The sequence below is a fragment of the Meleagris gallopavo genome, chromosome 11, assembly GCF_000146605.3.
Source record: "Meleagris gallopavo isolate NT-WF06-2002-E0010 breed Aviagen turkey brand Nicholas breeding stock chromosome 11, Turkey_5.1, whole genome shotgun sequence".
Classification (NCBI taxonomy): Eukaryota; Metazoa; Chordata; class Aves; order Galliformes; family Phasianidae; genus Meleagris; species Meleagris gallopavo.
This window is the reverse complement of record NC_015021.2, coordinates 21636986-21662534: the sequence shown is the minus strand read 5'-3', so window position 1 is coordinate 21662534 and position 25549 is coordinate 21636986. Positions and strand designations below refer to the sequence as shown.

The 25549-nt window shown below is 47.3% G+C and overlaps 1 protein-coding gene across 1 annotated transcript in view; it reads left to right on the top strand.

The window, feature by feature from the left end:
• The first annotated feature begins 12809 nt into the window (after window positions 1-12809).
• The window catches only part of OTOL1 (otolin 1), a 26494-nt gene continuing 13754 nt past the window's right edge, over window positions 12810-25549 (top strand). Inside the window, exons 1-4 of the mRNA XM_010716972.2 lie at window positions 12810-13161; window positions 14198-14287; window positions 14667-14738; window positions 14852-19105. Coding sequence (XP_010715274.2) covers window positions 12810-13161; window positions 14198-14287; window positions 14667-14738; window positions 14852-15747 — 1410 coding nt within the window. The 3' untranslated portion in view covers window positions 15748-19105. The remainder of the gene's footprint in view (window positions 13162-14197; window positions 14288-14666; window positions 14739-14851; window positions 19106-25549) is intronic.

The window sequence follows — 25549 nt, the reverse complement described above, 5'->3', positions numbered from 1 at the left end:
CGGGCCGGCGTTCAGCTGCTGCTTCTCGCTGCTGCGGTTCGTAGGCTGCTAACGCAGCTCAGGCTGCGGCTGGAAGGGGCTGAGAGCTGAACGCTATAGTGTGCTTCAGTGTGGCTGCGAGGAAGCTGCGTGCTGGGCACGCAGAGGGAAATTATGCTGGTGTATCAGAAGAGGTGTTTCCAGAAAAGAAAGAGATGAGTGAGCAAGTATGCACAAGACTTTGAAATTCTGGGAAGTACACAATGCTGCAATACAGGCGGTTTAGGTTTCCTGAGTTTATTCACCCCTCAATATCAAAAAGTGTATCTGAGTGTCCTGCTTGCTACCAAAGAGCTACTGAAGTTGAATTCACAGTACAAGTGAGGAATAAAATAGCAGATTGCATCTTGACTGCTCCCCTTGGCACGGGTCACCGGGTGCAACCTCATTCACTGAGCCAAGCAGTGGCAGTTCTCATTTCACAGGGCCCATCCTCCAAGTTGTCACTGTGTGATAAAAGAATGGCATTAAGAACATATCCTTTCCTTCAAGGTTATGGGTTTTGCTTTGAAGTGGCTTTGAAGATGGGGCATCCCAATGTAGTTTCTGGTGCCCCCCTCCATTGCCAGGTGGCTTGCATTCCATTTTGAGGGCAAAACCCCTTCCTTCAGCTCCCAGGTAGGACAAGGAGGTGCTGAGAATTTGTCCCAGATGCTGCTGGGAGCGGGGCTGCCTCTGTGCCAGGTCCTTGCCAGTGACCTGTCCCTATCCGCTGTCAGGCAGCTCCCACAGCCGGGCAGAGGGATGAGCTGGGCTAGGGGAGCTGAAAAATCCAACAACATGGGCTGCATTACAAGATGACATCAACTGGCTGCCAATGGGACCAGAGAACATGGGCTGACCTGCAGTACTGCGGGGCCGCCCGCTGCCGCTCGGGCACAGACCTGTGTCTGCTGAAGGCCATAAAGGAACACAAACTGTTTCAAAGGCCAAATGTAACAACTGTTATGGGAGTTGTCCTTTTGCATTTGAGCACATTTTAATGGTGCTTTAAAAACGCTCTTTCCTGGTCTAGTATCTTTAAGAGGTGCTTGCCCAAAGTAGTGCTGGCAGCAAAGGGGCAGTCAGGATGCGACGCTCCCCTTCTGAGCTCACGCAGTAAGAACAGTGCCTCTTTCTCCTGCTGCTATTTTTATGGATGTTGACTGCAGAACTGATGCTGGCTTAGTCTTTGATCCTAAAAATACTTACGCAGAGGCTTTGTTTTAAATTAACAAATAGATGCACTCCTTTTGAGCGCAAAGCAGAGCAGAGATGCTTTGTTGGTGACAGGGAACCACAGGAACCTGCATGGAGTGTGTGCAGGCAGCTCAGCTTGGGGAGAAGCCTGGTGCCTGGGTGGATGGAGCTCAGTACAACATGTATTTTGTGAGTGGGTATCCCTCATTTTTCCCTCAGAAATACTTGCAGAAGCAGACCTAGCTGCCACCTTCCTTGGGGTCACTGTCACCACGTTCTGAACCTCATTGAACCCAAAGCTTCAGAATGCGTCACACTCTTGGCATGGCAAAAGTCATAGCACAATCATGAATTTATGAAGTATATAAAAAGAAGTTGGTCTGTTTCCTTGTCTAGCGCTCTGGAAGATCTCCTACCTTCCTCGTTTGACCACCAGGGATTTGTGTTAATTATTGCCAAGAATTTAAGCATTGGCTTTCGCTCCTGCAGGAAACATCCTGAAGATTACTCCTTTGAGACAGCAGAAACATTGCATACCTGCCACAAAGGCCAGCAGAGCATTTATAAAGCCAAAATGGTGCTCTGAATGTGTCCTGAGTCTGCAGTGCTCACCACAGGGCTGGGGAGCATTGCACACCAGGCTTTGCTGGCCTGGTTTGCTGATCCCATTTGCTGCTGCTCCCTCCCGCAGTGGCTCCTGCCAAAGTCAGCATGGATTCAGGCACCGTCTATATGCCTTGTTTTCTGCACATCATTTCACCCACATCTGCCTGCCTTCATCCACCCCTGATTTAAGCCCCCAAGCTCTGAGGCTGCTTTTTAAGGATTAGGGCAACTCTGAGGTCACAAAAGGATGAATGTTCCAAAAATAAAGCCCTTCGTTTGTTAGCTGTCTGAATTTGTGCCATAATCTATGTGTTCCTTTGGTATTTGCAAACTTCGGATGGCAAATATTTACCAAGTGTATCAGAGTGCCACGGTGATGATTTTATTGGCTCCACTGAGTGTTGTGCACCTGTCTCCTGCAGGTGGTGACTTTTGCTAATCCACGGGCAAGGCCCTGCAGTTTTATTTGGGTAAGAGTTTGACTTGAAGCACAGAAGCAAAAATCCTGCAGGCAAATGTCCTGACAAAACTGTGCTCAAAGTCAGCCCCACAGATTAGAGAAGAACGTTTTATCTATTTATGGGACAGCTCAGATAAAGCAATCACCCCCATGGGATAAGTGTGAGGGCTGTGGGTGGTTATCTCTGCTCTGGGTTTAGATGAACACCTGTCTGGGCACTGGTGGGGAGGTGACTGCAGGGCTGGGTCTGATCCTGCCCCATGGTGCAGATCCTTGGGGTTTTGTGCAAGGTGGGATGTGTGGTCTGGTGTGACAGAGGCACAACATCACGGAGTCACAGGGGGCTGATGCACCCCTGGGTCCCTCCAGCCCAGTTCTGCTCCAACAGGGTCCCCAGAGCTGGTCCCAGCCCCAGGCCTGGGTGGCTCCTGGAGATCTCCAAGGAGAAGCCCTCAGCTCCTATCCAGTCCCTGTGCCAGCACTCCAGCACAGAAAGTCAGAAATGAAGTTGCATGGGAAACTGCTTATATGCAGCATCCCTTCATTGTCCTTATAAACATCAGTATCATGGGGCAGATTCCAGCTGGGCAGTCCTGCCTGTGCCCTGGCTGGAGCAGAGGGGCTGAGTGCCATGCCAAAGCCTGTTAGCAGGCATAATTAGAAGGTTGTATTAATCAACGCTGAGTACCAGGGCTGGGCAGAATCTGTAATCCTGCATGATTCAGATCATATCACGACGAGCTCCTGATGAATCCCTTTGACAATACTAAATTGCTACAGCCAGTGTAATGGTCTGTGTAAGCGAGTTTGTGATCTTTTGTTAGAACCTTAATCTTGTAAATGACCTACAGAAGATCTGAGCATGCCCACGCCCAACCCTCACTCAGACATCAGGTGTGGGTATTTGTGGATTAGAAATATCTCTTTCCGTAGGGGTTAATGGAAAAGCCGTTGTTTGCATTGGCATCCCTGGTTGACATCTTCCTAAATAATCAGCTCATTGGCAGGACCTGGAAAGGAAAACTTTTCTTTGGGAGCATAATGCATCCCTCTATAATGCATCCCTCTGGAGAGGAAAGCTGTGCTCGGCTGCGTGGAGTGCCAGCTGGGTGTGCAGCTCTGGGTAGCACCCAACTGCTGGAGAAGGCTTTCACTTCTGTTGGAACACATGCCGTTCTACCCACTATCTGCTTCATCTCCTCGTGCTCTTTCCCAATGCCACAGGAGCTCAGCCAGCTGTGTGAGTAATGCTCATTCTGGTACCAGTTTCCTATGGGAAATTTCTGAAACCTTTTGTGTTACCCTTCTCTTTCCCACCTTCTGGCCCATCATCCTCACTCCATTAATGCTATGCCTGCAGACAGAGAACACCCTTCTTTGTCTTTCAATGCTGGTCACAAAACTGTGCTATATTTCACATGAGGTCTGGCATGTGAGAAAGCTCCTCACTGCGCTTGGGACCCAGAGCAGGCTCCATCACCTCACAGACAGCAGCTACTGCCATGGAAATCCATCTGATTTCCAGCCTACCGAGGCATGGTTTTGATCTCTCTTTTCAAAGCCTGCTAGGAGAGAAGGAAAGGAATTCCTCTGCTGCCATTCAGGAGCTCCAACAAGTACGTGTTATAATTTATTTATAATATTAATTTATTACTATTGTACATTTGCCTACATTATTCTGTCGAAGATTCTCTGCTGCTGCAGGGTGAGGAGCAGGGGAGGAGGACAAGAGCTTTGTGCTCCTCCCATGGCACCTCCAGGGGAAATGAGGAAAACTATCCATGGAACAAGGACAAGGTTGGTGGGTGCAGTGTAACCCTGCCTGACATGGGATGCTTTCACTCAGGAAAGTCCTCTGCACAGGCAGCAGTGAGCGCTTGCTTTTTTTGGGAGATGCCAACCCCACGAGCATCTCACTGCCTTTTGGAGCAGGCTGTGGTGTGAAATGAGGCAGCCCGTGTTGCTGTGCTGTCTCACACCTCTTACACAGACCATCGTGTTTCTAAGGTGGTGAATTTTCACCTTGCAGGGCACGAGGAGCTGGTTCCAAAGACATCGGTGGGAATCTTTCCTCTGACTTTAGTTTTGATCCGAAGTCTTTCACATCTAGTTTGTATGTCAGAAAAAACATTCTCTCCCTCTCCTGGGGCACTTTGACATTGCAAATACCACCACCTCGAGTTCTGAGTCCACCACAAGTCACAGACCATTTCATTCCCAGGTTTCTGCCTGCTCTGGGGATTACGAGGTTGCAGCACCCTCCTTTTAAAACACCGTGACTTCAAGTGGTGCAACCTTGCTCTATTACAAAATTGGCAGGGCAATGGAGAGTTCAGGCTAAAGCAAAATAGATATTTCCAGTTCTGCATTTCCAGTTCTGTATTTCCAGAGGGAGTTGCAACATATCCCCGACGTAGCATTGTGCCATGGGGAGCGGGATGAGCAGCTCTGTGAGGTAAAGCCGGCTGTTGCAGAGATCTGCAAGCACACTGTGTCGTTAGAGGGTCATTAACTTGGGTAGTTTCAGGCCGGTGTTCAAATAGGTGATGATTGCAGTGTTCCTGATGGAATAACATGGGTAGGACAAGAGGTTTTGCTAAAGCGCTTTGACTTTGGATAAGCTGTGTTGGATAGAGAGGGGTTGCCACCTCTTAGAATCACAGAACCATGAAGGTTGGAGAAGACCTCTGAGGTCACCAACTCCAACCCCAGCTCAGCCCACTGCGCCCACTGCACACATCTCTCAGTGCCACATCTCTGTGGTTCTGGAGCATCTCCAGGGATGGTGACCCCACAGCTCCCTGGGCAGCTGTGCCACTGCATCACTGCTCTTTGGAGAAGAAATTTCCTAATATACTTCCAATACTTGAAGGGAGCATGTAAACAGGGGGAACAGCTGTTTACAAGGGTGGATGGCGACAGGACAAGGGGGAATGGTTTTAAACTAAAACAGGGGAGGTTTAGGTTGGATTTTAAGAGGAAGTTTTTCACCCAGAGGGTGGTGAAGCACTGGAACAGGTTGCCCAAGGAGGCTGTGGATGCTCCATCCCTGCAGGCATTCAAGGCCAGGCTGGATGTGGCTCTGGGCAGCCTGGTCTGCTGGTTGGTGACCCTGCACACAGCAGGGGGTTGGAACTGGATGAGCATTGTGGGCCTTTTCAACCCAGGCCATTCTGTGATTCTATGAACATCCAACCTGACCCTCCCCTGGCACAACATGCGCCTCTCACCCAATTGCTGGTTACCTGGGTAAGGTGATCAGAAACACAGCTTGCTGCCTCTGTGTTCCTCTGGCTGTAGTTTCTGGGTTGATACCCCTTAAATATCCCAAGCCACGACTCATTTCCTCTCAAATGATAAGACTGGAAAAGGTTAAATGCAATTACATTCAGGATTATCGTCATTTTCCTCCTCAAGTCTGAGCCTTTTACACACAGGGCTTGGAGCTGACTTTTCTAAATGAAATCTGCTATTTTCTGCAATCGCAAGGTTTTAGGAGATTAAGCTCTAAGAATACTAAATATCATAAATCCCATGAGAAGCTGCAGGTCAGCAACACGGAGGCTTCTCTATAGCACACCTCCTTTTGAAAAAGCACCCCCCCCCCCGATTTTAATTATTTTCTGCCTTTCAGAAGGGAACGCGGCAGGCGAATGGAGACAGAGGGACCCTCCGTGGTTGCTGAAAGAATTGGGTAATCACTGATAATATTGGGCTTGCTCAACAGGGCTGGAATATAATGTTTTAAAACCCAGCACCTGCCCTCTGCTGGTGATGCCGGCATCCGCCTTCGGTGTCTGTCGGAATTGGGAAAAGCCCCCTAGGAGTCCGGCGGTCAGACAGGGGAAATTCATCTATCTGTGCAAACTGATGGTAGTTTTTCGTACCTGGGAACTGCTGCACCAGTGCTGTGAGCTCACTGTTTCCTTGCTCCGAAAACCAAAAGCACTGCATTTGAATATTGGGCGGTGAATGTTACAACCTGGACTTTGGTGCTTAGATGCGCTCTGGGCGGGATGCGCGGCTCGGTGCGGTACGGTGCGCGCAGGGACCCGGCACAGAGGAGGAGGTGAACATTTTCCCGGCTGGAGCGAAATTGCGTTAGGGCAGGCAGGAAAACACGGGCCGATGTTGCTCTCTAGCGGTTCAGCCGTGTCTGCACGGCTAAGCTGTGTGCTGAGGGATGCGCGGAGCGAGCTGTGCCGGCCTCACCGGCTCCGGGCTTTGCTTAACGAAGTCACTCACAGCTCGTGGCTGTTTGTAGAGGTCAGTGCGATGTTTATCGGATCATTCAGAGCCCGTGTGAGATAGAGGAAATTACGGAGTCTGAGAGGAACTGATGTTTTGGATCGCTTTGATACCAGTTTAAAAACAATCACAGAATTATAGGGGATGGAATGGACCTCCAGAGATCATCGAGCCCAGCCCACCTGCAAAGCAGGCTCTGTACAGCAGGCAATGCTGCCAGCTTGCAGTATGCTCTATGCAGAACATACATCCTTTCGGGTTGTTTCATCTCAGAACGTGCAATGCTGGGATATAATACACCATAAGGAGTGGAGTGGCTGCTTCATCTGCAGGACGTTCCAATGAGGAAGCATAAAGGCAGCACATGGCCTGCTATGCAGAGCTATGGGGTCTATTTCCTGAGTGACATAGATGCTTTTTATGCATGCAAAGGGAGACTTAAAGAAAAATAAATCTAATTTTCAAAAGGATGCAGAAAGGATCTACTGCTGCGCATGAGCTGCAAATGGTTAATGGAGACCTTCCCATGCTTCTTTAACTGCTGCACAACATACATGGGTTTTGCTCTTCATTTTAGCACATAACCCTGGGAATTCAGAGGCATCCACAGGTGTGGGTAGGAATGAAGTTTCTGTGCTGGCAGAACAGCCTCCAGGGAGCATGGCCCCACCAACTGATACCATCTCTCCTGCAAGTTGGCACTGCAGGGACAGGGAGAAACAATCCCATCGCTTGCTATGAGCAAAGGCATTGCTATTCAGAATGGTTTTCTTCCTTTTTCTTTAAGCAGACTGAAGGGAAGCAGGGTTCTGTGCCAGCCCCAGGCTGGAGCACAAAGGCAGAGCGGGGTGAAACAGGGGACCAGGAAATCTGATCGCTTCTACCCCTGGCCTGCTCCAGTTTCCAAAGGAACACAATGGATGTGTTTCTTAGGTGGAAGCATCTGTACAGTGGTGACAAAGGAGACCCTGCACTGGTTTGGAGCTGGACCACTGCAGCTGAGCTGATTATGGTAAAGCACATCCTTTTGCAGGGCAATCTGATCTCAAAAAGAGCCACAGAGAGCAGCACCAGCATAGGAGCTTCAGCCCGAGGAGCCACAAGCAGTGCTGGGCTGCGATTCCCCTCTCTCACATGAGTGCATGTTAGCAATAGCTTAAATATACATTTAGGAACCCTCAGAGTGATTGACTCAATAAGATGTAATAGGGATCATGAAGTTCTTACAGTTCTTAAATAACTCCCTCCACGCTTATTTTTGTGAAATGGGAGCTGTTGGACCTTTCCAGCCATTATGCCTTAAACTGCAATAAATCTCTATAGAGGTGTAGCTGTGCTGCCAAGCAGCAGGCTCAGGAAATTGCAAACAACACGTGGAGTGGAGCTTGTGGGGTACACTGCCATAGAATGATGCAGGGTTCTTTTTTTCTTTTTTTTCCAGCCTTATTTTCCCCTTGATATCTGAATCTCGCCAACACTAAATGCAATTATAGTTTTCTCCCTTTGTAGCCAATGAAAACTCCTGCAGCAGTATTTCTATTTTAGGGTCAAACATTTTAGAATCCTATGTGAGCAGTAGCTCAGTTTCTTCCATAAGTAACTTGGGGTGCAGAGAGGAGAGAGCCAAGGGTCTCTGGGCATGCCTGCTTGACCATGGTCACGGTGGGGAGTTGGCACTGGGGCTGCAAGGGTGAGAGAGGGAATAGTTTGGCCTGTAATTAATGTTTCCCACTCTGTGCTTTGGCTTGCAAACCAGATGTGCTTTGTTGTGCGTGTGCTGTTTGGCACCTGGTGGCATAAACATCAGGAGGCTGCTGTGCCTGGTGTTGCTCTGCTTTGGGTTTGTATTGTGCCAACCCAGCAAGCAAGCCTGCCTTTCCATTGAGACAGGAGCTGAACCTCCAAGGTCTGATTTCTTACTCCTCTGCATTTCCAGGTTTCTTCTGCAAAGTTATCCTTGCTGGTTTGTCTGTGGTTACCATGTGGGTTTCCAAAGTTAGCAGGCTCTATATTTCATCAGAGCCTTGTCCAAGCTCACCACTAGTTTAGAAGCAACTCTCCTATGCAGAAATAAGTTGCTGGTGAGGATGATGATTCTGTGAGGAGCTGCTTCATGGTAGTTGAAGCTTCCTATAAACCCCCATGCTGGCCTTTGGCAAGCCCCAGGAGAGGCTTGTTGTGTCCCTGTAGTTATCAGCAGGTGCCAGCCCTACTTACCAATGGCTGGAGGTCACATCTGGAGCTATCAGCAGCACTGCCACAGCCTTTTTCCACTGTCAGCTCTGCAAATTTCAGTCTGAAACAGTTATCTGCAAATATGCAAAGCTAGGAGTCTGCTTGAAATGTACTTCGAAGGAGTGTTAATGGACCACATGCATCATTTATATCACTGAAATGTAGATTCTAGAGCCCCGAATAAACAAAGTGATTAATCTAGTGTTAAATCTTAATTTACACTCTCAACCTATGAGTTTTCCAAACTGCTTCAGTACCTAAATAAGCACTGTATAATTTTAAAACCTGCAGTTGTCACATAATCTACTAATAGTATTCTAGGCTGCTACTATTCAAGATGTTCAAGGAAATACTCTAACCCAAGATTAAAGTGGAATTTCTTGCTTAAGCTGTAGTGTGCAGCGAATATGGCATCAGATTGAAGTCCCTGAAAGAGCAGCTCTGGTGAATATGGAGGCAGCACTGTAAAATGCAATAATCTTGGTTAAAAATGGTTAATTTTGCCCCACTGTGTAACCTCAGTTGTTAATGACAGGACCCATTTGGACAGGTTTTGTCTGGAGACTCAGATCTCTGCTGAAACAGCTCGACCCTTCTGCAGAAGGCTCCCAATGTTGTTGGTACACCAATGGCCTCGAATTGAGAAGTGCTCTGTTGGAGATTTGGTAGGGAAGAGTTGTTCATGTAGAGACCTTTTCTTAATGAGAATGAGTCCAAGACTCAAACTCCTTGAATTCCACCACTGTTGGTGTCCCCCAGCAATCTGAATCAGAGCTCTTAAAGAGATTGACTGGTTCCCAAGCTGCTCATGGTTTTTTATCTCATGGCTGCAGGGTGCCAACCCAAATGGCTGCTGGCAATGCTATGATTTGGGAGATTTCAGGCTGTTTGCTTCTTCCTCGGCTGTAGCACCAACGTGGAGATGGTTCAGGCTTACACCAGCTGCCTGGGACTTGAGTGTTGTCCTTGACTTAGGTCTCATGCACAGGCTGGTGTTGATGCCTTTTGTCTGCGATTTATGAGTTCCAGGCTACAGCTTTGCCAGAAATTTAATTTCTGAAGACCCAATGATTTGAAATTCACTTTAACACACTGAATCCAATTACGACATCGAAAATGGTTATTAATTTGTTTTTAAATAACTGTTTCAATTCCAGACCTGAACTCTGTGGTCAGCAGATCCAATGAGGAGCAGCAGGCTGCGGGGGCTGCGACAAACACGTGTCCAGCGCGGAGCAGCTCTGCAAAACTCCTCATTGATTTCTCTGGAACAGTCTGAAAAGATGGTGAATCAATCCAGCCCGCTATGCTCAGTAATAAACTATCCTTAATCAACTTTTTATTGCTGAAAGCTGTAGACCACTGTGCAGGAAAAGGTAGTTTCGCAGTTCCAAATAAATCACAGAGGCTTACAATTCCCTCAGCTTCTATTAAAGGAGAATTGATTGTTTTCTGCAGCCTGGCCGAAACAAGCAGCCTTTTTTGTCCGGCACTGAGCTCTGAGTGTGCTGGTATGTAGTAAATTCAGCCCAATTGAATGAGGTGGTTTTCTTGCTCGTGTTTCACCAAGACAAGGCAGGGCAGCCTCGCATTCCTGTGTCTCACTGCACCCTGCGTGGGGCTGGGAAAGCTCAGAACAAACCATGGTCCGTGTTGGTGTCATGGGGAAAGGAGGGAGCGTTGTGTTTTCCAGGGAACAGGAAAGATAATCAATTAATTGCAGAGGGCTGATCAGGGCTGATAAGGTTTAGAACAGCACTGCAGCAACCCTCCTGCTTTGGGTACCTACAGAAGAGCTGATGATTGAGCGCTACTGTGGCCATGCAGCATTTTGGCAAGAGTAGAGTCTCCTAATGCTCCGAAAAACCTTTTTTTTTTTTTTTGTCTCAAGAACCAAAGAAGTCCCATTTGAAGAGCAGCGTCCCAGCCTGGGGAAAGTGCTTGAATTTCCTCAGATATCGATGTCACCCCGGTCCTTTCAGGGGACATCACCAACCACCCCCTCTCCCTGAACCATGCGAGCTCTCATTGGCCACAGCAGCAGCACTCACTCAAATAAAACAGATTTTCTCCAAAATAAGGTAGTCTCTTTCATCAAAGGACACCATTTCCATTGAGGGCAGGTCATCCTGAGAGCGGGACTGTGTACAAGGTAGGGGATGATCCAGATGGTCAGTTGGTCTTCAGTTGGGATATTTGCACTGAATTCATAGAATTTAGGACAGAGTGACTGTATGATTTGTCTTGAGGGAAATTACTGCCTGTGATGAATGCAGAGCTACAGGAAGATCTGGGTTTTCAACTGCTGTTTAAAAAGCTGAATTCTTCATATTCTGTATGCAGTGGGAATAATAGACTTTCCTGCTGGTAGGATTCAAATGGATGGCTTCAGAATCACTGCTGGTGAGCTGATACAATGAAAACCTCCCAGACATTGGCTTTATTTAAAAAAAAAAAGTTTATATATATATTTTTGGATCAGGCTTGACCTTTGTAATGAAAAGCTGTCTAACAATTCCTTGCTGTAAGCAATTTATTTTCTAAGCAGACAGAGCTTTGGTTTTTTTATTAATTATGTTTTTCCAGTACTTGCTGGCAGTCCATCAATCCGGCTGTGTAACAGGACAGTATCTGGTTTTCCAACTTGTTGCAGAAGTGGTTTCCAGCAGTAAAATGCAGATTGGTTCTGCCTTGAAATTGCTTTACCATTTCTCCTCCAAAGCTGTGGCCCTGCAGTGCTGTGCTTTGCCTCTCCCTGGAAGCAGAATGGCACTCCTGGTCCCTGGCACTGGCTGTTCCCATCGTGGTGGTGAGGTTTGGGGTTGGGTTGCTTTATCCCTTCCCTCTGGCATCAACCAGGCTTTAAGGGGAGGTTATCAGGAGCTGGTTGGGGACAAATGCAACAAAATTGTCCTGTCCTAGTGCATCTTGTGCAGTGAGACATGCATGGAGATGAGATATGATAATTTATCCCTTCCTGGAGTTGGCGGAGTGAAGAGTGGGTCAAACAGCAGCAATAGGCAACAGTGCTCAACGGGCATTTTTTTGTGGATTGTTTAACAGCTCTGCCACTAAATAATTCAGTTTTTCATGGGGACTACTTTTATGTGGAAAAAAAAAATAATCACAATCCTTTCCTCTATAGCAGAATTCTTTAAGATGGAAAGCTTCTAATCTGGCAAATATTTGAAGCTGGGTTGGACCTCCTATTGCTCTCCGGATGGCAGGGACAGCCCTGTTTCTCCTGGAAGCTCTTCCATGTAACCAAGCACCTTCATTGCTAGAGGAAGATTAGGTTACACGTTGAGCAAGAAAGGGAGTCTGTTCTGTTTGTATTTACAGGAATAAGAAAGAAACAAAGATGTTTTATATGACAAGTCATCTGAGAGGTATAGGAAAAAAAGTGCAACCCTTGCTTGCTTCTTTTTTTCTGGTGCAGCTAAACCATCTCTTTAAAAAGAATGGACCTGAAAGTTTACACTTCAAGGAAGTGCAAGTCTGGAAGCTCAGCCAGTAGCAAAGAGAAAAACTGATGTGATAACTTACGAACACTTAATGATTTTAGTTTTTTGTATTTTTTTTTTAATTTATTCTATTACAGTGTAGGTTTTATGATGGCCAATTGCTTAACTGTAAGTCATTACTGAATTATTCCTCATGGTGTATACAGAGCAGATGTGACCACAGCTCCTGTTGGTCCCGTTTTGGGAGCCCTTCCAGCCAATGCAAGTGGGTGACTGTGACTCAGCTGGGTGGCGTGAAGAGCAGGCAGGAGGTTTTATTATTTTTTTCTACTCATCTCCATAAAAAGAGAGACTTTCTAATGTCACCTATCGGACAGATGTCCCCAAGGGATTGCACTGCTGTTGTTCTTACGTCTCGTGAGTAGTTTGGCTGTGGTGGGAGAGGCCGACATTTCTCATGATGAAAGAGAAGCGGGTGATGGTTTGGATCAAAAAATAAAAAGGGATGGAAAGTGCAAGAGAAGAGACAGTGAGTGCAGGATGCCTGGTGACTGTGTCCACCTCTCCCCACAGCTGCCATGCGGAGCCCACCGGTGGCCATCTCAGCATCTCTGTTGCTGCTGCTGCTGCTGGTGGCCGTGCAGGCAGCCCCAAAGGTGACCCCGGTGGTGATGCTCACCAAGCCAAAGCCGCTCCAGCTGCCAGATGCCGCCATGCCCTCCTTCACCCCAGACGCAGTGAAAAGCCCTGGCCCTGCAGCCCCAGGCAGGGCCCAGCTGCCTTCCTCCAGCCCTGCATTCCAAGCGGCCACCACGCTCTTCCCATTTGAGAACGACACGCTGGATGCTGCTGACTTCTTCTTCAACTGCTGTGACTGCTGTCCTCCTGCTGCTGCACCCCAGGGGCTGCCGGGGGAGCCGGGCCCTCCAGGTGCAAACCAGAACAGAATTATTTGCTCTTGCACCAAGTGGCTCTGCACAGCCTATCTCATCATTTCGCAGGATTTTGTCTCTTTTATTCTGCTGCGGAAAAATGCGTAGCTATAGAGTGCTGAAGTCTAATGCTGTTATAATGAATAGTGCATTAGTCTGCAAATGCTCGCTTTGATAGCGCCTGTATTGGAGCCAGAAACTATTCAGCCAAGGGAGGGTGGTAAAAATGACAAAATAATTTTTAATACAACGCACTCAAGGGATTTTCACCTCCCATAGCTCGGGAGGCTGCGGAAGGCTTTGTGCTCGTGGTGTGAATGGAGAAGTTCTCATCCCAGTCAGGTTGTGTGGTGACAGCTGGGGCTGCTGGAGGCTGCCCTCAGCCTTGCATCCCCAGGTGGATGAAAAGCTACAAAAAAAGGAGCTGACTGATGCACGCCTTCCCACCTGCTGCTTGTGCAGCGTGCAGTACTACTTCTGTATTTGCAGATTTAATTCTTTTTAAAGAGAGGGGAAATTATGAAGCTAGGGGAGCTCCTTAGATGTGCTCAGATATTAAAGGCAGATTACTTCTGATGTTTTATGAATGCCTGAGCCCCTGCGGCTCTGAGGCAGCTGAAAGTTGGTTTTAAAAATGCCGAACGATAACCAAGAGCAAAATGCAAAGGGTAAGATTTGGGGATTGCAGCAGTGAAAACAAAGGCTGGGGAGCTGTGTGCTGGACCAGGGCGTCCCCGTAGCCTCAGCGGAGGCCCCTCTGCCCCACCACTCCTCTCCCTTTTGTCCCTGCAAGATTTCAGCTATGGTGCCTGAGCAGACAGGGAGCAGGGTCGGGCCAAACCTGCTCATGTCACGTTCAGTTTGCATGGCTGTATGACAGCAAATAAAACAGCCAGCTCTTACCAGGGGGATGGAAACAGCTTCCTTTGATCCATCTCTTGATGGTATGCTGCTTAGCTGTTATCTCAAATATTCTCTAAATAGTTAAACCTTTGAGTTACTAAGATAGTTTTGTTGATGTGATTACATTACAGGTCCTAAGGGGGAGAAGGGAGATGCCGGTCTGCAAGGTCTGCCAGGAGCTCCGGGACCTCAGGGTCCAAAAGGCTTTAAAGGGGAAAGAGGTAAAGCAGGCTAACTTCTCATTGGGAAACAAATGCTGTTGTCCTCATTGGATATCACATCACTGTAGGAAAATTGTTTGGCAATTCTGACACGAGAAATGCAGAAGTGTCTTCTCCATCTTGCAGCACCCTACAACAATAACTTCCCAGTGAGGTGAAGTTTAGGGGCAGAAATCCAACTTTAGGGTGACATAGAGCTGTCTGTGCATTGAGGTTTAGTGCTGTGAGATGCAGCTGAGGTCTGTGAAGGCAACTCTTGGAAACAAACATTTCTCACCGTGCTGAGGAACGTGCAAAATGCTACCAGTCCCTTTTTGTATAATGATTTCTGTGCTACAGACTGTATTGCTAATGACATATTCATGGTGGAATGTCCTAGGAGGCAAAGGGGAGCAAGGCGAGAGAGGAGCAAGTGGAAGCCCTGGTTATCCAGGCAAGCCTGGGCTGCAAGGTATGTAACATGGAATAGTGTGTTGGACTTTCCCTTTGCTGGTGATGCCTCTCCATCTCCAAAAACTCCAGTACTGATGCCTTTAACATTTTTCTTCCCCAACGTTGTTTTAGGTGAAGCTGGAGTAAAAGGCAATAAGGGCAACTATGGCTTCCCTGGGCTGAAGGGACAAAAGGGGTCCAAAGGGGACACTTGTGAGAATGGCACCAAAGGGGACAAGGGAGACAGGGGGGATGTTGGAGACCCGGGGGTGGATGGTGAACAAGGTGACAAAGGGGAGAAGGGGGACACTGGGGACAAAGGGTATTGCGGGGAGCCGGGGGGGAGAGGTCCGAAGGGGGAAAGAGGGGAAGGTGGGACAAAGGGAGAAAAAGGCAGCAAAGGAGAGATGGGGGATGAGGGCATTCAGGGGGCTGAGGGAAAGCAGGGAGAAAAGGGTGAGCAAGGAAGTAAGGGTGACAAAGGGGACCTGGGCCCAGCTGGTGTGACGGGACCGTCTGGGCCCAAGGGGGTGGCGGGCAGCAAGGGGGGGCGAGGGGCTCCGGGGAGGAAAGGTGCCCGTGGGGCCAAGGGTGCCCGTGGGGATGCTGCGAAGCTCCTGAGATCGGCCTTCAGCGCGGGGCTGTCCAAGCCCTTCCCTCCACCCAACGTCCCCATCCGATTCGACAAGATTTTGTACAACGACCAGGACGATTACAACCCTGCCACTGGGAAATTCAACTGCAGCGTGCCCGGGGCCTACGTCTTCGCCTACCAGCTGACGGTGAGAGGGCGTCCAGCCCGTGTCAGCCTGGTGGCCCGCAGCAGGAAGGTGGCCAAAACCCGCGAGACGCTTTATGGGCAGGAGATCGACCAGGCCTCCTTTCTGACCATCCTCAAGCTGAGTGCGGGCGACCAGGTGTGGCTGGAGGTGGCAAAGGACTGGAATGGGGTCTATGTCAGTGCTGAGGATGACAGCATCTTCACAGGGTTTCTTCTGTACCCAGACGTTTTTGAGGTCCTGCTCTAGATATAAAGGGTAAAGCCGTTACTGAGGAATGTCCCTTTCTCTCCACCCTTGAGATATGAGCATTGGTTTGGCAATGCGGTTGGTTTAATTCCTAGGTTTTGTGATCTTGTTACAAAAATATACTTGTCAAATAGTGATTAATTTTAACCAGAGGCCCCAAGAAGCAGCACATCCTTTGTGCAGGTAGTGACCACTGAGAGAAAGCGGGAACCCAAGGGGCTTCACATCATGGACTTGATTACAAATTACATGCTGAAGCTCATTATCCAACTGAAATTTTAATTAAGCCAGCTCCAGCAATCCTTGCATGATCAAAAGTCCTCTGGACATCAGTACTGGTAACCACTGGAAGGTCATGGGCGTGCTAAAGGCTGTAGAGTTTGATTCATAGAGCCGAATCCAAAACAAACGTGAGCACTGAGTTCCTTCAGATCACACGTAAAGATGTAAAGGTATTATATAATTGAATCAGTGTTATGCAGTACTTTAGACTTGGTCGTTAATGACATAAAAGTTTATCTGAGGGAGTACCGAGTCTGTCTGATCAGTGTAAAATACCTCCTGAAGGGAAAACATGCTCTTAACTTTCAAAAGTAAGCAGAGGAGATGCTCAGTCCATGCCATTAGGCTGCTCTGAAGGCCATGCTGCTGAACCACTGGTGATTCCACTGGTGCTGCTGGAACAGCCCTGGGCTGCTGGGAGCAATGTGGGAGGTGGCGAGAGGCAGCTTTGGCACTCACACAAATCCTGCAGCATTACAAGCACACGGACAGAGCTTTACAGCACCTCTGGGGTGTTAAATATGGCACACAAAATTGTTCTGATCACTTTTTGTTCGGTTAGAAATAAACCTGAAGTCCCATAATTAGCATTCAGTGGCAACGGGATTTTCTCATCCTCTCAGCAGTCAGGAGCCCAGGGCATTTCCCCAGCGATGATGTGATGAATGCCGGGTCTGACCCCAACGCAGGCATTGAATTGGGTTGCTATTCCCACTGCTCTCAGCTTCCTTGTTTAAATTGCCATCATGCTTTCCATATGCTATTTGAATACCATCGTAAATCATGTCCCTCGTGTCTTCTTTTCCCATGGCACCAACATGAAACGTCCCTAAGACTTTTTTATGTACTCTGAGAAAATTAACACGGGAGAACTGCTGTTAAATTTTAAGATAAAAAACAAGGCAATTTTATAAGGCTGATCCTATCTACTTGGTAAACGTAAGGGGTCCTTCAGTTCATCAGCTTCTCAGCCCTGCTTCAGTATCAGCAATTCAAATGTGAGACGTATTGCCTTTGTCGGAGGCAGTACTTAATTTGGGGCTTAATCTGAGTTAGTTCCTATGTGGATCAAACTCAGAGTACTAAGTATATAAAAGATGCAGATTTCAGTTTATGAATTCCCTGGCAGCTGGTGAATATTGAGGAAAAACAACAAGTTATAATAATAATTTCAGATTCCTGCTGTCACAACACCCTTAATTCTTTTGTTGTGCCTTCACGCTGCTTCTCATACGGTCTCTGTAACAGATGGTGGTATATGGACATCTGACAAGCAATTTTCTCCTCTCCTACTGCAGTTTCTTACACTTTTTGTATAAATAACCTCTACAAATGCTCCTGAGAAAGCAATGCAATAATTCGGGGTCTCTCAAGAATCTAATCAGATCTCATCCTTTCCGTAAATTAATTGCTTGGCTGTCTGGGGAAGAGCTAGCAGCACCCCACGAGCTGGAAGAGCTCCTACTTCGTTACAAAAGTCTCTGCATAAGATATATCCAGCAAGATGAGGAGCCTTTGGGCCACTTGAATCCCATGGATGTGCCCTGAGAGCAGGTTAAGAGGAGCAGCTGGAGGCAATTCAAAGGTCTGAGCTCACAGACCTCGAGGAAGGATAGAGGATGCTCACAGCACAGCCCCATAACAAATATGGGAGGTCTGTGACAGCAATCTGAACTTGTTTTTGCCACTAGCTTAATGCCAGTGAGAGGCAGTGCTGCTGGAAACCCTGACTGGGAAGGCAGAGAAGCATGCAGGAAAAATGGCTGAAATAACACATAGCTCCTCCATATGCATAAGTATCTCAGGGTCTGCCTTGCCAGCACTACTTTGGATTCAAAGCATGTTCACATCTATCCCTTGCTTATTTTGAAATGAGTGTTGTGGGTTTTTTTTCTTTCCCACATTTAATTAGGGTACATGAAACAAGTATCATGCAGAGTTGAACCCGTGCTAAGCATAGTGAAGGGTGGTTTAGATAAACACACATCCTTTTAGAGAAGGACTTATCCTGAACATCAAACGGAATTAACTTTCACCCAAGCCATTTTCAATTGAAAAGGGTTATTTTATTTCCCTTTATTTTTTAGTAGGTATTTCTATTCCCCCTGTTGTTGTGCTCCAGCAAAGTGTTCTACTGCAACAGCTCCTGATGGAAACAAACTGTTCCAGGGAAGTTCTGAGGTGACAAAAATCCCCTAATTTTCATAGGCTCTTCCTCAGTTTTCATGCCACATCAGAACAACAGAGAATGAATAGATTGAGGGTACGCTTTGTCACACTGGGTACAGTTGCTACAAATGCCAAAGTATTCGTTCCATTCCACTTGAACTACCACTTAGTTCAGATTTATTTTGTAAAACTAAGTGTCCCCTGCCTGCATTGCAGTGAAGCAGTTTGACCCTAGCACGAAATAAAATAAATGCTGTGTGCAAATCAGAAGAGCAGCTGTTTTCAATAACTAAGAAAGATCATTCCAAGCTGATATAAGGCCGTAAAAAGCGGCTGCTTTGTCCATTAGGATGTTGAGGGCTAAATCTACAGAGGAATTTGGGTACCTTGATAGCAAAAATGCCCCTAAACCCTAAGCTGGATAGCCCAGACCTCTGCATGAATCATGGAACGGCCTGGGTTGAAAAGGACCACAATAATCATCCAATTCCAACCCCACTCCCGTGTGCAGGGTCACCAACCACCAAACCAGGCTGCCCAGAGCCACATCCAGCCTGGCTTTGAAGACCTAGGACATCAGGAAGATGGGGAATGCCTCAAATAACCTTGAATCTTGCTGTAAACTTGTCCTTATCCTCCAAACCTGGCTATAACCTGGGCATTCTGGTTCTTCTTACTATTGTTTTGGCCTTCCAGGTGCTCTGTGCTTGTGAATGCCTCCACCTGCAGCTTGTTTTTCTCAGCTGGCAAGCTCAACTTGCCCTAGAATAAAAGCCACTTGCAACTATTCAGGGCTGCCCTGTTGGTTGATGAAGGAGGCGTGGATGGTTTTGTGTTGGAGTACAGAACACGTGGTGGGGCCCTTTTTCCTGTGAAGTTAATGTACCATATCCTAGGCAGCAGCCAGGTAAGAAAATGTGTGTTGTTACGTGCTGGTTTGGGTGAAAATGGATGCATTTTGATGACTTTAAGACAGGACTTCATAATATGTTTGCAAACAATATAATACTCCTACTTCAGCTGAAATATGTTTTGCTTGTTTGGAGGCTTGTAACTTTGCTGGTAGCTACCTGGTTACAAAAAGAATCTCACTTAGAAGGTGAAAAACTGCCTTTCAATGTGAATTAAAATGGATTACAGCATGATCACTGCCAGTTATCTGGTGTGCTCACAAAATGTGGAGCTTCTTAATAGGGGTATCTATCAAGCCGTGTGTAGGCTGGTATTGTTTTCTAGATGTAGCCACTATTACTTATTCCCAATAAGAGCTCTGTCATGGTTTTATGTGCCCTATCTGCAAAGCTGTACCTCTGAGACCAGAGTTTCAGAAATATTACCTGAAACTGTTTCAGAATGGCCCAATGCTGCACAATACAGTGATTTAATTTCAAGACGAAACGTGTTTACTCTTGCATGGTGTTACAGGGTCTGGTTTAACAAGAGCTATGGTCTTCCATGGAGGTGTTGAGAATTGGATATGTGTATTATATGCTATTTTAGGTATAACTTTGAGTCACTGTGTGCATTTCAATGACTCTTTAGAGTTGTTCTTGTCTTCTGGAAGCTAATTCTTTCTGAGTGGGAGTCTTCTACCTGAATGAAAAAGATCTTGGGGCAAAACTTTGCTGCAGCTGGACTTCTCATACTGTATTCCTTTTACAGTTCACCGTTTTTGGGGTGAAAGTTGAAACTTCTTATTTCCACAGACAAAACGGAGGATGGGTGGAAACAGAAACAGCTTTCTGTTGGCTAATCCTTTTTAGTTTAATCTGCTCCAAGTCTGAGACACTTGGACTCTGACTGAAATTGGGGGAAAAAAGAAAAAATAAAATCCTAGAGCTGTGGTCTTTGAACTGTTATTATGAAAAAGGTTTTTTCTTTAAATCAGTGATTGGTTCTGTTACCAGCCATGGTATGTTGCAGTCGGGAGCGTGCTTAATTGTATTGGGTTTATTTACACCTTCGATCTGTGGGTGCATCCTAGCCAAGTAAAGTGAGAAAACTTCTTAGGAAAAAGAAGTGGAAAGGATGACCAGTAATAAGGAGTGCTGCTGGCTCCCCTTAGCAAATGCTCATTCAACAGTGAGCATCAAATCCCCATTGTACCCCTGGGGGTACAACTACTGCTCTCCAATGGCAAAGCCAGTTACTGGTAAGGCAGAGCCACTTCTGTGGAGCTCGTAGCTGCCCAGAGAACGAGCTGTGCTGAGTCCCCACGTGGGGAGAAGGAGCTGGAAAGCATGTTTGCTGAAGGGCAAGGTCATGCAGTGAGCTTGGAAGCTTATTGTAAGTTGGCTTGCGGCTCACTTGCAGCTACTGTTTTACAGTGCCTGTGTATACTACTCTGGTGTTTCTAGGTGTGGGGCAATGGATGTTTACACAAATAACAATTTATAAAGCTATAGAATCCTCACAAATATGGGGCTGGCTTAATACGCTTATCTGCCATAATTGTTCATTGGTTTGGTATTGGAAGGGCGCCAGCCTAGTCAATAAATATGTCTATTATCCTTATGGTCTCAGTGCTTGTTCCCTTTTAGATGGAAAAATAAAATGTATGAACAAAACAATAGCTTTCATGAGCTTAATTTTTATTTTTTCCATTTTGACTCCTGCCTTTTATCTCTTGGTATTCAGCTGCATAACACAGACCAGTAAATTGGCTTTAGAGGTGTAAGATTGGGGTTATGGAGAAGAACTTAAGTAAAGGCAAAGGATTTGCATGGAGTATTCACCAGAGCGTGGTTTGGTTTTGATGTTTCCTGCCTTGGAATCTGGAAAGGTCAATTTGGAAAGGCCCAAGGCAGCCTGTGCAGCTGTGCACAGCTCTGACAGCACCTGAGGGCAGGCTGTGCTCAGAGCTTTGGTGCACTTCTGCAGGGCTCAGTGAGCTGTGCTATAGAGCCCCACGTGCTCCTCAGGGGAGAGAACAAACCCTACACTCCTCTGACTTTTCCTCTTGAAGTTAAGCAGTTCTCTTGCCAGTGCTGCTGTTCCTTTTCCTAATTCTCAAGTACTGATACAGCTTCAGCCTTGCTCCTCTGCTACAGGATGGGCTGAAGGCCTCTGATGTACTGCTTTCACACCTTTTGTAAGTGTCCCAAAGATGTCAGGGTCTGCCCATGGCCTCCACAGTGCCCAGAGCTCAGCTGCCAGAAGACTTCAGGTCTGTCCAGTGTGCAGTTATCTGCCTTAAACTGTCTCACAAATGCAGCTGCAAGAGATTCTTTGTGGCACATTCCTCTGCTTCCCCATAGAAAGTATAATTAACATGGCTGCAAATGAGTCTTTCGGCAGTGTTCCCATAGTTCCATAAAATGTGAAAAATATGGGTCAATGAATATGGGTCAATGGATTTATGAGTTAGAGACCCTCTGGATGTGCACAGCTCTGTCTGCTCCCAGCACTTAGTGGTGAGGCCTCACCTTTCCATTAAAATGTTAATTAGAAGAGGAAATGTCTCCAGACTGGTGGGTTTCTAACTTTGCTCTTCTGGTACTGTGTGGGAAGTTAATGGGAGGGGGTGATTTTTCACAGTTCCCCCTCATGCCGAAAGAATTGGCCATTGGCTGCTGGTATGTAATTAGATTGGCTTCTCCTGGATAATTAATGGGGAGAAGAGGGTTAATGCCTGCTCCTTCTGCTACAGTGGTGACAAAAGGAAAGCGAGCTTTTGCTCAGCTCTGGCCTCTGATTTTGGCAAAGGATGTTGAAGAATGCTGCAGAATTTCTTATAGAAAGAAATGGACTTTTTTTATTTTGCAGGTTCTTGGTGATGAGAGCTTCTGCTCCAACTATTCACGTGTTTACCTCTAGGAAACAGATTTCAAATAGAATTAAGTGGGGCAGCATGTTTTCTTAGGCCCTGCAATGCCTACTGCTTGGGCTGGAAATGGCTTCAGAACAGAAATATTTCTAATGCTTTGGCACTCCCATTCTCTGGTCGTTTCTGGCACCAATGCTCCTGTGACACCCCTTGGTGTGTCAGGAGGGAATAAAATGCCTATGCAGCAGGCTAAGGGTTGGGGCTATTCTGCATGTATTTGGGGCAAGAGCATGGGGTTCCTTCCCTGTGCATTCTGCTCCTCTGATTCCTGGTGCTCAGGCTCCTAAAATCAGCAGGCAGCCAACTGTATGTGACATGAGAGGAAAATGGCAATAGAGGCTAGTTTGTGGTCAAACATGCAATGGGCCATGTATTAAGGGTGGTGAGGCACTGCATGGGCTAACCAAGAGGTGGGTGCACCATCCCTGCAGGCACCCACTATGTGGGGATGGGCTCTGGGTGCTGATGGGGCTGTGGGTGCCCCTGTGCACTGTGAGGAGTGGGACTGAGGGCCTTTAAGGGTCCTTCAAATAATTCCACAGTAATGAGGAAAAAAAAAAATACAGTGACAAATCTTTTCTTTGAATTACTAAATGGTGACACTGATCAAAATAATGAGTTGGTTTTGGTAATCACCTCCTCTTCCATCTGGCAATAACTGAAGATAAAAGCTTGAGATCTCTATTCAAACCATGCCAGCGTGGATGTTGCTTTGGCCTCTCCTTGGTGCTGTTGTCCAGGTAAACTCACAGCTCTGAAGCTATTGCTGTTCAGACAGGTGGCATGGAGCCACCAGGCTAATGAACAGCTCATCCCTGATAATTTTCCAAGTGGATGGCAGCAGAGCAGGGGCTGTTGTAACTGTCTCACTACCAGGTGTGATCCAGGTGTCTGACGTGCTCCTGGAGAGAGCACTTGATGCTCCTGCAGCTCATCCTTTCTTCCTCTCCTCCTGCAAAGGGTAAATGCCATCAATATCTCCTTTCCTTACCACTGTGTCCTCTTGCTGAACAAGAAGTAGGCTCTGACTTGCCTGGGTTTGCATCTGTGGATCTGGCAAAGGTTTTTTCTGGGCAGGTGCGGAGCAGTGGGGTCCAGGAGGAGGGCCTGCTGTGCATATGCTATTTCTGGCTGCTGTGCATTACGTGCAATCTGTAATGCAAACCAAAGACAATGACACAGCCCTGACATGAACGATGATGAGATCATCCTGGCCATCCTCTACCTTGGCAAGGTTGCTCCACCTGAGGTGCTTCTGACTCCAGAAAGGCCGTTTGCTATGTGAGGGAGAGTGCTCTCTGACTTCTTGAACCCCTCTCTAATTTAAGCCTTATCCTCTGAACATTAATATGTTAAATTTTACATACCACTGCTGATGTACAGGGCTGTATAATGGCCTTCTCCTGGCTGTGCTGCCTTCTAGGTGCTTTTGCTGACATTATGACTAACACATGTTACTTCTAACATCTCCATCTTTTTCTTTTGTTTTGCTTTGAATGCAGTCACACAACAAATATTTACTTCTGAGCGGTGCACACCTGTTTTTGTTTTGCCTCTTTTCCTCATTCTCAATTTATAGCTGCATTTATGCTACTTTCTGCATACCTGCCCTCTTTATTTTTTTTCATGTTTAGCTCTATTGCTCTCCAGATTTTTCCTCTCCCTAGGGTGTATCTCTGTGTTTGGATGACTAACTTGCTTCTTTGGGTAAATCCAAATTTCCGAGTTGCTGATCCAAGTATCTCCCATGATAAGTCACTGTCCATCTGTTTGCTTCCTCCTGAGCTCATGCTGCAAGCTGCAGAGAGGCTCAGTGTGTTCATGGGGAGCATGCAGGTTAGGCTGGTCAGATTTGGGAGCAAACAGCCGTGTCTCTGCTTCCTTTATTTAAAAAACAAGCAGGTGTGAAGGTGGTGCTCTGCAGCTCTTAATGCTGGAGGTGGTACCGAAGGCTTGAGCCTCTCATCCTGTACCTGCACACAGACTGGTTATTGTTGGGCAAACGGGCAATTTGTGCTCATAACTGTGACCAGCAGAGCTCTGGGTCTCAAGGTAGGAGTCGCCTTTGCTGGGCTAACTTCTCATTCTTTGTGCCCAGGTGAGTTTCTATAGATGATTTTCCAATTTTCCTGTATCAAAACCAGATTCCTTTCTGGTTCTGGGCAGCTTCATCCTAAAGTTTCTGCTGAAGGCTTCATCTGCAGGAGCCCTTTCTTGGAGTGATGTGGGAAGTCAGCAGGCTTGCAAGCAAGCATCAGGCACTGCTTGCAGAGCAGGACAGGTGGGGTGGGCATGAGGCTGAAATGGGCTTGAATCAGGAGGTTAAACCTGCTGTGAAGAGCTGGTTGTGTCACCTTAGGAGCCAGGTAAAAGTGCAACCACTTGTTTCAGCACACAAACATATGTTGTTAGCAGAAGAAACGTGGTTGATTTCTGAATTGCTGGTGTATCAGAAGCTATTTTCCAGGATGATAGCAAGCGTGGCTGTATCGAAGCGTTGAGATTGCAAGAGAGTGCAACAATTCAGCCGTTGCTCGTAGCACCGCACCTTTGCACGTTCGCGTCTTGTACAAGCAGATGAGTTAATAGAAACGTGAAAAGGCACTGAAGGCGGCGTCCGAGCGCGGACGTCTGTTCGCTGTCGGGGACAGCAGGGGGCAGTGCGGGGCTGCGGAACCACCGCGAGTGCGGGGATCCCTTCCCCGAGTGCCCGAAGGGATGCAGGCTCTGGGGGGGGAGCGTCAGCTTCTCCTTGGTGGGCTCTGTCAGGCCGGAGAGGGGCAGCTGGGGGCTGTGAGGATGCAGTGGACGTGATGGTTGTCTACGGTGAAGGCTTGTTTGAATTGGGCGATCCAGAAAGTGGGAGGAAGGTTGGGGCTGCGTGTGTCTCAGCTTAGTGCTGCTCCCTGCGTGTGCTATGGGGGTGTGGAAAACGGGGTTTCCTGAGATCTCTGCTGCTGCTCTGTGTCCTTCTCGCTCTACCCAACCACTGGCAGCCGTGGAGTAAATGACACGGGGTGTCCTTGTGGCGTGTGACCTCCAGGTGCACAGTGTGAGCTGTGAAAGCATGCTGGTGACTGCAGGAGAAATTGTGCTGTAAGTGGTCATCAAATCCCCAAAGCTAGAGGTTCCTTTCTACTTTGAGTTGAAGCAATGAGGCTGCATGGGGGGTGGTGGAGTCACCAGCCCTGGAGGTGTTCAGAATCGTAGATGTGGCACTGAGGGCTGTGGGCATGGTGGGGGTGGGTGGCATTGGGGATCTTAGGGGTCTTTTCCATCCTGGATTCTAATACTAGCCATTACAATCTACATTCTTAAGGAATGTGTGACAAGATGGCTGGCTGGCTGTGGCTTTGTGAAGGTCCTTGGTGCCCATCCTGTGTGTCTTAGAGAATGTGAGCAGAGCTGAGCTTTCCTGAGCATTCACATCTACTGATGGTTTGGGTGTGGGCTGCTGAGGCTTGAATTCCTGCTGCCTCACCCAGCTTTGGGCAAGCATGAATGATATATATATATATATATATT